The sequence below is a fragment of the Oryzias melastigma genome, unplaced genomic scaffold (genome assembly GCF_002922805.2).
Source record: "Oryzias melastigma strain HK-1 unplaced genomic scaffold, ASM292280v2 sc00325, whole genome shotgun sequence".
In the NCBI taxonomy this organism is placed as follows: Eukaryota; Metazoa; Chordata; class Actinopteri; order Beloniformes; family Adrianichthyidae; genus Oryzias; species Oryzias melastigma.
In genome coordinates, this window is record NW_023416929.1 from 111,452 (window position 1) to 122,541 (window position 11,090).

The 11,090-nt window shown below is 39.9% G+C and overlaps 1 protein-coding gene across 3 annotated transcripts; it reads right to left on the reverse strand.

Moving 5' to 3' along the window:
- Positions 1-605: 605 nt before the first annotated feature.
- Positions 606-10,414, reverse strand: rfc4 (replication factor C (activator 1) 4). Of its 3 annotated transcripts, none has more exons than XM_024261408.2 (11): positions 10,262-10,414; positions 9,478-9,592; positions 8,093-8,171; positions 7,549-7,628; positions 7,305-7,424; positions 5,344-5,487; positions 5,145-5,265; positions 3,876-4,001; positions 2,415-2,495; positions 2,194-2,307; positions 606-818 (listed from the first exon to the last, which is right to left on the reverse strand). In XM_024261408.2, exons 2-11 carry the CDS (start codon positions 9,585-9,587, stop codon positions 726-728), a joined length of 1,068 nt encoding a protein of 355 aa, XP_024117176.1. In that variant the 5' UTR covers positions 9,588-9,592; positions 10,262-10,414; the 3' UTR covers positions 606-725. The 3 variants fall into 3 exon arrangements, with proteins under 3 accessions (XP_024117176.1, XP_024117177.1, XP_024117175.2); XM_024261409.2 differs by having other exon boundaries at positions 10,252-10,408; XM_024261407.2 differs by lacking the exon at positions 10,262-10,414 and adding an exon at positions 10,058-10,180.
- Between the last annotated feature and the right edge of the window lie 676 nt (positions 10,415-11,090).

Below are 11,090 nucleotides of genomic sequence, written 5' to 3' on the forward strand. Positions count from 1 at the left end.
AACTTTATCAAAGTAAAATGTGAATGGATTTGACATTCATTCTTGTTTACTTATTTGTTCACATATTTAATTTATTATCTTGAAGAAATCCAAGAATTATGAAAACTTCACCTGCACTGTTCAGTACCAGGTATTCATCTCTGAGTCACACTGGTGGAAGTTTGGGATGAAGATGTTCTGGATCCATTTCAGGTCAGAGAATTGGATCGTTTAAAATGAACAAAAATCGACTATGAATTAACAACCATGAATTGCGATCTAAATCGTTAAAATAAATCCTTACATCCCTAAATATAATGAACTGCAACGCATTATATTTTTTGAAAGTTGCTTAATCCAAACTTTGATTTAAAAACGTTCTAATTTGATTCAGAAGATATTCCTGATCTTTAAAAGTGACCTTTTCAATGTTTCTCCTGGTTGTCTCAACAGTTTCCTGCTTTCATTAATTATTTCATTTAATTGCACTTTAATGTTATTTGTAGATTCTAATATCACTTAGATGTATGCCTTGGAGTTTTTATTCCACTAAAATAAAAAATATTTGCGCTTTTTCAGATTCAGATTGAATGAACGATTCTCAAACAAAACTCACTTTACAAAAATGAAAGGTACAAAAGTCTATTTATTTTCTCCAAAATATGACAAAAACATACATGAAAGAGTCCGTTACATGTTGAAAAGGAGAGAGTGTGGGGTGTGAAGGTTGACAGCTGTGAGGGGTCTTAGCTTTGGGAGGCCTGCTGCATGATGACAGAACACAGACTCAGCATCTGCAGGTATTCATCTGCTCCATCAGAGAGGCACTTACTCACAACCTGAAAGGAGAAACAGACAGACTGCACTCACTGCAACACGTGACCCTGACGTAGGAGTCATGTGGGGAACATCTGCATTTCAAACATAGTGTCATGGTGCCTCTCAAACATTGTGTGGCTGCAGTTCTCTGGTTGTTAGACTGCTTCACAAATCCACATCAGAAACAGTTAAAAAAAAAAAAGAACTCTTCACTTTGTGAAAACTAGACTGACTGTAAGATGAACCGACAACTGGAAGCCCTTTAGCTTAAAGGTGCATTCACTGGCGGAGGCGACCAGTTTCAATGTTAAGTCAATGAACAGACGCAACATGAGGTGAAAAGTCCTGCGGCGTGATTTGAGTGACAGGCGCGACTTCAAGACCAAATCTAAATATCTCAAGTTCGACAGGTCGCCCTGTCGCACCAGCCAATCAGGAACTCATCCCTGGGCTCAGCATCATCCCTCAATAATCCCACAAAAAGAAAAGTGAGATTCTACATCACTTTTATTCAATGTTTGTGGGGTCATTGCTGGTGTGTGTGAATGAAGGGAGCAGGGCGGGTAAAGGGTGGACTGGCTTTCTCTCTTTTTATTGATTTATTCATTTATTGTCCGTTTCTGTTTTAACTGTAAAGCACTTTGAGCTGCACAAGTAAAAAGTGCTTTTTAATAAAATGAAGTTTAAAGTCTGATACAGATTATCAAGATTATTCGCAGTAAAGAAAGCTAATAACTAGGAGAACTAGATATCTAGGAACCAATATTTATTTGAGGTAAACATGAAAATATTGAAATATATATAAATACTAACAATTACCTATATATACTTATTATAAAAATAGACTTGATTGCTCCCCTGCACAGCAAACAGAAAAACCCAGCAGAGTGGTGTAACAGATCCAGTTACAGATACTGAAAACCCAGAGTCTTCTCTGGAAGCTCAGCCTGCTCTGCTCTTCTGATAACAGAGTGTTTGTGTTCTCTGCTGTCATCAGGAAAGCCCTGTGGTAGAAAGTAATGATGCTCAGAGTAGAACAGTCTCCAGAGGTACTCTGCTGCTTCCCGTCCTTGATTTCAACAGCAGTTGGAACCAATGGTAAATGTCGTATTCTTCTGTAGAACTTTGATGCTTTACAGTCACAGTCTCATTCACACATTCACTGCTGAACACTGACACCATCCTATAACCACCAGGAGCTGTGTGGGGGTCAGTGTCTTACCCAAAGACACTTTGACACTCGGGTGGGCAAAAACAAAACCTGTGACCTTCTGATCAGAGGTCAACCGCTCTCTCTCTCTCTGTGCACCACGGACACTCCACAAATCTAAATGCTCCACTTGTCCATATTTAATTCATACGTGATGTCATTCAAATCAGAAAGCAAAGCCTCACCGCCATCTTCTCGGTAATGATGGACTTGTCTTTGTCCTTCAGGTCGCTCTCTATGATCGCCTCGTGCAGCTGGTTGAGGATCTGAGTGGCTGCATAGCCTTCATTCACCAGGTTCTGATGAAGACACGTTCAGCTCATGAGGACAAGCAGCACCGACCATGAGAGTAACTCACTGGCAGTTCACTGGGACACAACAACGGGATGAAGATGTGGACACCTACCCTGACTGTTACCTCCAGTCTCTCAAACGTCCCCTTGAAACATGTCTGCAGCAAGCCCTCGATCATTTTGGAAGGAACCACCTGGAAAGAGAAGATTCACCTGTCAAGTGACTGGACAAAAAGGGGTTCCTGAGAAGAGAGGCTGAGACTTTTTAATGACACATCCATCCTCAGAGCAGCTGGTGGTGTGTGGTTTATGGCTGGAGAGAAACCATCTCCTCCGGTATGGAGTTAAATCTGCCCAAAAACTCTCCAACGAGCGTATATCAAACTCCACGCTCACAATGAACATACTCCACACACAAGGAATGTTCCATGGGCGCAGGACAGGCTCCACGCCTGCTCCTCTACTCCTGTGCGCTCGCGAAAACTTCTCCGCGCCCGTGAAACCTCTTTTCCGCGCCCGTGAAACCTCTTTTCCGCGCCCGTGAAACCTCTTTTCCGCGCCCGTGAAACCTGTTCTCCGCGCTGGTGAGACCTCTTCTCCGCTCGTGTAACCTGTTCTCTGCGCTGGTGGGGGTATTCTTCCACTCCTGTGTCCTCTCCTGCTCACCTGGGGAAGTATTCTTACGCTCCTAAAACTAGTTCCACCCCCTCGTGGAGGACTGTGCGCTCGTGGAGCTTCTCCTGTGCGCTCATGTAAAACTCAACATTGAAGGGAAAAGACACTGAAATACCCGCGTATCATTCGCTTTAAAAAATTAAAATGAAAAGGGGGAAAAGGACTGCTTTATTTATTTATAGATTTTATTTATTCATTTAAAATAAACTACTTTTTTGTGTTCCAAATGTTTTAAAATGGAAAATGAAGCAAACACATAATGACTGTTTGAATTCCTTTTCTAGGAGTTATACCCAGAAGCAGTTTGTGAAGGCTGTACAGCTCACAATTTCAGCTGTCAACAAAAGGAATCAATACTTTATTATGAATACTTTAAAAATGAATCTAAATGATTTATTTTTGCAGACCAATAACGCCACACTCTGGCTTCACATTTACAACTTTACACGCTTAAATTCTGGTCCCCGTTCAATCGGCAGGATACATACTAGAGATGCAATGATTCACTTAACTCACAATTCAGATCAAACTTCCATTTCTGGGTCACAGTTTTTTTTTTCCTAATCAGCCAATAAACAAGCATTTCTTTCTTCCTCTCTGATGAAATTAAAGTTGTTTTATGCAAATGAAAAGAAATAAATTGAAACTGAAACAGTTCCCTGTCCGACTTGTTTTTGGAGTCTATTGTCCACAGAGGTCTTTCTAGTTTATTTCACTAATGATGTATGTTATAGGAGCTGAGCTGTTTCTACCTGTGTAATGACAGAATCTAGAGCCTGTCCACTGATGACTCCTTCAGGTGTAGCGGGTACAGACTTCTCTGCTGTTTTTGCTGAATCAATGAAACCTCGAGGAGACAACACAAAAGCATCCACTCATCAGGCAGCAGAATGACATACCCCTGCTATCTCAACGATAGCTTTATCGGTGATCTCCTTGTCCACGTTGAGCCGAGCGGCGCTCTGCAGGAATGTGATGGCCTTCCGCAGGTCTCCCTCAGACACCTGCACCAGTGCTGCAATACTCTGAGGTGAAACACAAAAGTTATCAGCTGTGCCAAGACAGAATCAAAGGACTTCACTAACCACTGCAACTGCAGGAGCAGCATGACTGCAGGAGCAATGGGAAGAGAAAGCTACCTTCACGCCAAACGCCAACGAGGGCGTCTGGCTTCAATGTGATGTTCATGCAGTGTGGGGTTCCATTTGAGCCAAAATTATGTGTTTGCGTCCACTGTCTGTCTACTGAACAAGTTTATTGAACATTTGTTCATGTCTATGTACTACTAAACAATATCTTCTGTGAAACAACAGGAGCTAATGTCGCTAGCAACTGTTGCTAAGGACTTTTCTGACGACCAGATCCAACAACAATAGCAAATGTAAAGTTTTGAGCATAAAGCTGAAAGATCACAAAGTAAACACAAAGCTATCACCAGAGAAGCGTGGACATGCAGAAGATATTGTTTAGTAGACATTGAACTTTCACATTAAGATGGGGGCCACAAAATATCAACTTGTGGCCCGCGGGCCGCCAGTTTGAGAGCCCTGAGTTAAAGTCAAATGGTTCCAGATTTTGCTTCTTTTCCAAGAGTCACTCCGTCTTTTTCTCATACTCAGTTCATGTTGTGCTCCGCATGTGACGGACCGCTCTGTCCGTGCTCGGCGCAAACACGTGTGTAATGACCGTTCACGCGCAGCTTGCAGAGAAAAAAGGCAAAGAGAGTTAATAAAAAAGAGATCCTGGGAGGAAGTCAGTGGGAAACAGTCGTGAAGCTGCGTCGTCATCATGACTGTTGTCGCGGCAGATGAAGTGAAATTGTTAAGTTGCAGGGTGTGCAAAAAATCGCGGGGATTGCTTGAATTTACATTAATAGTTCCAATTGCAACATTCGAAATCCTGGAGGATCTGCTCAGTTAAAAATTAAACATGAAGTTCACAGAAAAATGATCCAGTTGTCACAAATATGAATGCAACCATAATGGTAAAAATGGGCTTAAAAATGGAGCGTTACTTTGACTCCAACACGTTTCTTTGTGTTTTTTATCAAAAACACCACTACTTTCGTTCTTAGGTGGTAATCCAGTAGCTGATGTTGAAAATTCAATCAGAACACAAAGAGCAGAAGGATTAGATCATAAATGGTTCCAGAGTGGCTTGTGCTCTACCTCTTTGGTGTATTTGAGGTTCTCCTTCTCACAGATCTCCAGCAGCCGCTCTTCTTGGATGTGATTGGCCAAAGGTTTGAACCGAAACTTGGAACATCTGGATGTTAGGGGCTCAATAATCCTACAGAACACAGACAGACGCCGTCAGGATCCAAGTCAGAGGTCACCTTCAAGCCTTTAGGGGGCGGAGTCAGGGGACCTGCTGATGTAGTTACAGATGAGACAGAAGCGGGTTGTTCGAGACTCCTTCTCCATAGTCCGCCTTAGAGCGGCCTGCGCCGGCGCCGTCATGGAGTCCGCCTCGTCCAGAATGATGATCTTAAAAGGAGGACACAGCTTTCCGCTGCGAACACAGGAAGATGGAAGGTTGATCTCAGCGTTACCTAAACAAGAACAGATGTGGGACGTCCCATTTCCTACATTCCTCTCTGGTTAAATCCATTTCTTAAAAAAATATTTTCATCTCTTTTATTTTGAATGTCTTTAGCATGTCTACAAGAACTAAGTCCATGTGATCGGCTGCTGAGAGATGTCAGTTGTTGCTGCATTCTACCAGGATAAAGAGCCTTTTAGCTAGAACGTATCTACTTTAAACTACGGATCCCACGATTAGTCAATTAATAGACGACTAATCGACTATTAAAACAGTCGACGACCAATTTAATAGTTGATTAGTCGTTACTTTATATTATATTGAGTCAGAGTGTAGTAAATCAGAAAGTTATAATGGCATTATGCTAACTTTTTTGACTATTTTGGGATTTATTAAGGTTTTTTAGGCTATTTTGGAGTTTAGCTAATATTTCAGCTACATGCTAGCTGTTTTGGCTAATTTAGGATTTTTTGTTTTTTAGGCTAATTTGGCATTTAACTAATATTTTAGCTGGCTATCAACTTCAGCATTTTCAGGATTCAGCTTCAGTGTTTTTAGTCATTAATTTCAGCATCTTCAGCTATCAGCACTAGCATCTTCAGCAGCCAAATTCTGTTTAAAGCATTCACACTAACATTATCACAGGTATTGCTATATATCCAGTTTTTAGTTTGTTTAAAGCTAATAATTTAGGCTAACAATGTACATCCACTTTGCGCATGACCCCATTAGTCGATTAATCGGGAAAAAAATAATGGGCGATTAGTTGACTATTAAAATAATCGTTTGTGGCAGCATTACTTTAAACCAAAAAACATCAACATCCACGACAGGAAAAAACAACAAACAGCTTTGGAAAAAATTCTGTACTCGAGTCCAAGTCTACAGCTTTCCTAAAATGTCCCATCTTGTTTTTGAAATGCTTTTAATAGCCATAGAACGGTAACCTTTTACCACAGGAGATGTTACCAATGACATCTAAACAACATGTGCTCTTTGACACATCGTAACTCCTAAGACTATTTACGCAATCAACATGCAATGGCTCATTTCAACGTGGAGAAAAGAGGCTTTTCATGTCAGCTTTGCACCAACATGTAACATAATATGATCATAAAGTGTTGGAATATTGTGAAAGTCTCCTATGGCAATTTTTAATTAAAAAAAACATTCTCAGCAATGTTTTGATTATGATTATGAAGTTTTTAACCAAAATCCCACAACCTGAATGTCTTAAACAGCCATTATTCCTGTTGATCTGAAGCCTCCGCCTTCAAAATCTTCTCTGAGGGGGCGTGGCTTTGGAGCTGAGCGGAGCCCAGATCTGAAATACGTTAATTCAATTTGTTCATGTTTTAAATGTGTTACAAAAGTATTGGATTGGGACTCTGTATCGCAAATACACAAAATCGAATGACTCGGAATCGGATCAGGCCCAAAAAAAACCTGATCAGGACATGTAACCACGGGCCGACCTGACAAAGTGTTCACTACAGAGTGAGCTGGTATCTGTAGGCCGACACCCTTCAGTGATCCATTGTCGTTTTCTGACTTCATCTCACAGAAAATGGTAAAATGAGAGGCTTGAAATCTGAGTTTTTCCTCTCGCGACAACCACCAGTAACGCATGTAGACCAGGATGACATTTGCTGGATGTTTCTCTACACTAAAGCAGCTGATATTATCTGTCAGATGACGAGTGCTGGACTGCTAAAAAGGTGGACATCGGCGTGTGTGTGACGTCTCTGCATGGCGTCTATATGTATATTTATCTGAAATCAGCTCACTCTGGACGGGTTCCTGACACGGTGAGCTGAGCAAAGGTTTTCACTTTCTCTCTGATGACCTGGATGCCTCGCTCATCCGAGGCGTTCAGCTCCAGCACTCTCTGCCGGTACAGCTCCGGCCTAAAGTAGACAGTAAAAGAGAACGTGGAATGTTACAAAGAGAATGTGGGGAGAAAAAAATCAAAGCTAAAACAAAATCTAATGATTCTAAGAACTTAAGAGAAGTTTGAAGTGGTTTCCTCACCCATAAAGTTCTCTAGCAGCTGCTAGTATCGTGGAAGTCTTTCCTGTTCCAGGTGGGCCATAGAAGAGCAAGTTAGGAAGCTGCAATCACAATAAAACTCAGGTAAGATGCTCGGCTTTTCTAAAGCTTAAAAAGTAAGTTCTCATCTAATAGAAGATGACTCAGCTGATTAAGGGTTTTGCTGAGTATTTGATAGAGAAACAGCACCAGGTTCCACTTTAGATATGAGAGACGTTCCAACAACACACACTAGAATGAAGTTAGCATCAGAATTCTAAAGGTCATTTCAGCTCTAGAATAGTAACACTTAATAAATCATGCTCACACATCTGACTCATTCACAGTCAGCTGTTAAAGTCTCAAACCTTGTGTTTAAAACGGTTATTATTGTGAGTTTACATCCCTGTGTCAAAACACATGCAACAACAAGATACCAGGTCACACTAGTTACATCTAAAACAGTGATGACCTCAAAGTTCATATAAAGAAAAGAAACACACAGCTCAGTTCTCTGCATGTGAGACTTCAAAGCTCTGATACTAACATCTGCTCCTTCTAGAGATTTCTTCAGCACCGCCACCACCTCCTCCTGGAAGGCCACCTCATCCACGCATTTTGGTCTGCTGGAAAAAAAATACAAGAAGTAAAGTAACTCAGAGTTTGTTCATTAAACGCGATGCAGCTTCTGCTATTAGTGGAGCGTTTCCTAAGTTAACATGTAACCTGCTCCACATCTCTATGATGACACTTCTGTAAATGAAATTAAATCTGAGAAAACAAAACAACGCAGATGTCAATTTTCAAGGAGTTATTTCACATGCTCTCTTTTGCTATTCTTTGTCAGAATGCCTATTCTATCCCATGGATATCAACAAATATGCATTGTCTCAGTGAAATAAATGATCCTACATAAAGTCAGTAAAATGAGTGAAACAGGAACTGATATCAGACAGAGTCATCGTTTTAAAAAAGCCAACAGCTTAACTCAACATTTCTGCTTTTTTGGCTAAATAATGACAAAACAGGGAGAAAGATTAAGTTTTTGAAGCCTTTTAAACTATCTTAGAGTTGATTCACTAACTATAACTGTTTTCCATGTTGCTTGACGAAAACTACCACCTAAAGCAGGGGTGTCAAACTCAATCGCACAAGGACCAAAACACACCTTAGTTCACGAGCCGAACAGGATAAACATTTATTGAACACTCTAAAACTACATTTTTAAAACTTTCAAACCGCAATAATGCTAGTGTGAATGCTGTAAGCTAAATTTGACTGCTGAAGTTGCTAAAATTGATAGTTAAAAATGCTGAAACAGATAACTTTTATATTACTCCAAGTTAGCCCCAAAAAGAAAAAACTTAAGTTGGCCAAAACATGTAGCAGGAAAAAAAAACTAAATTTCAAAATAGCCAAAAAAATACTTTTTATATTTGTGGTGGATGATGAGCAGGAACACGCCCAGGAAGAAGCAGATGGAGCCCATGGTGATGTAGGCGATGCCCAGGAATAACAGCCTAAATAAGCCAAAACAGCTAGCATGTAGCTGAAATATTAGCTAAACTCAAAATTAGCATATAAAAATCTTAGCAAATGCCATAATAGTCCAAAAACCATAACTTTTTAACATAATTATGAAAAATAAAAAGACACAAAGATTATTTCACAATTAATCAACTTAAACTTCAAATAACTCTCCATAAAAATATATTTTGTCAATATTATATAAGTTAGAAATGAGTGCAAGATAACATCGGGTCATTAATAACAATAAAATAAAATGATCTGGAGGGCCGAATCCGGCCCCCGGGCCTTGACTTTGACATGTGATCAAAAGAGTTAATGTCTGTATTTGTCATTACAACAGTAACATTTGTGTAGCGAGGTGTGTTAGTGTATGGAATGTTCATTTTTGGAACTAAGACTTACTATTTTTCTACCCAAGGAACAGACTTTGCTTTCTTCTCTGCACTGGGCCCAGACGGCCCTTTATCCTTCAGAGGTTTGCTGACACCAGCTGGTTTGAAAAAAGCCTGCATGGCTCCTTTGAAATCAAGGAAGAGATGACAGATGAGCCAGAAACCAAAGAAATATGAACAACAAAGCAGCACAATAAGCTTAGAGGTGACACGTAGAGAAATACATAATGTGACTGTTTTTGTCAGTCAACATTAAACAGCATTTTTTAAGGTTAAATGCTTCAGGGAGTTTACAATATAATTTTATTCTTATAAAGCTAAAGTTCCAGAATGATTAAGAAAAAATATTAATAATATTATGAATCACCTTTCACAGAAGCCATTATAGCTGGACTTGTTAAAATAATGAAATTTAGATTTAATTAAAAAAAAATACAACTCCAAAAATGACAAATGCATTTAACTTTATAACTTTATAAACAAAATAATATTTTTCTGTAAACCAGCAGAATTCACTTAAATAAGGTAGAATGGTTAATTATATATGATTAAAACATACATATAAATTTAACATCATCTTTCATTGTTACCATCAGGCTGAAGGTTTAATAGTAATTTGCTGGATTGTTGAATTTCCACATTAAAATGTTCTCCCAGCTTCACGTCACACACGTTTAGCACAAACATCAACAACTGCTCATCGAAGCTAGCTGGTAGCATAAACCGCGCGCGCTCTTTTAGCTAACGAAAAGGTCTAGTTTTTTCTTCGTGCAGCTGCACATACATGAACTTACGAGAACGTCTCAATGGAGAGATCCAAACGCCAACGAGAAATGACAACTCTCTTTATGAAAAGCTGCTTCCACAACCACCACACAGCTCCACAGCGCCGCTGTTTCCCGCTCCGTCCTGGAACGTCACTTCCGCTACTAATCTTCCAATCAGATGCTCCGAACATTCGTCATTTCCGATCCCGTAGCTCTTTTCTCTTTTTTTGTTTTAAAAATCTCGTCTCCTTCTTTCCTCTTTTATCTTTCACTGTTACGTATCTTTATCTTGTTTATGTATGCTCATTTTTTCTCCCAATTGTTATTTGTCTTTTCTCTTTTTGATTTCTTTTCTTTATTTTAATGTCCCAATATTGTTTCTCTCTCATTTCTAACTTTTCTCTTTTTCAGTACCTCATCCTACCTGGTGGTAGAATACCAGTGTTTGACTGAAATAATGTGTTTTACTCTTGATTGTTTGAGTGTTTTGACCCCTCCCTAATGCATTTCTGATATCACCCGTTTATTCCTCATGTACTGAGCAGGAGTTTTCCTGAATTAAAGACTACTGACTGCTGGTGGTTTTCTTTCAGGGATTTCAGTGGAGCTGGGCTCCAGTGCTGAGGATGCTGGGAGCATGTGTGAGCAGGAGCTGAGGTTGTTACCGAGGTATCTTCACCTGGAGAGGACCTGTTCTCTACAGACGTGATGCTGAGCAGCAACGAGGACAGACTCTACCGGACAGGACTCTTGTTGGTACTGAAGTTAACCACAAACAGACTTTTCCAGATGCATTTGCTTCATCTAATAAATGTTACTGACAGGTATGCCGAGTAAATGCTGATTATAAATGTGA

What these genes read in the sequence shown, in the direction of transcription:
- rfc4 (XM_024261407.2), bottom strand. Translation starts at nt 10,154, where the DNA reads ATGTTTGTGCTAAACGTGTGTGACGTGAAGCTGGGAGAACATTTTAAT. An exon ending in ACCTCAAATACACCAAAGAG is followed by an intron (nt 4,002 to 5,144) that starts GTAGAGCACAAG and finishes GTTTCACCTCAG; the next exon opens with AGTATTGCAGCACTGGTGCA. An exon ending in GACTGGAGGTAACAGTCAGG is followed by an intron (nt 2,308 to 2,414) that starts GTAGGTGTCCAC and finishes TGTCTTCATCAG; the next exon opens with AACCTGGTGAATGAAGGCTA.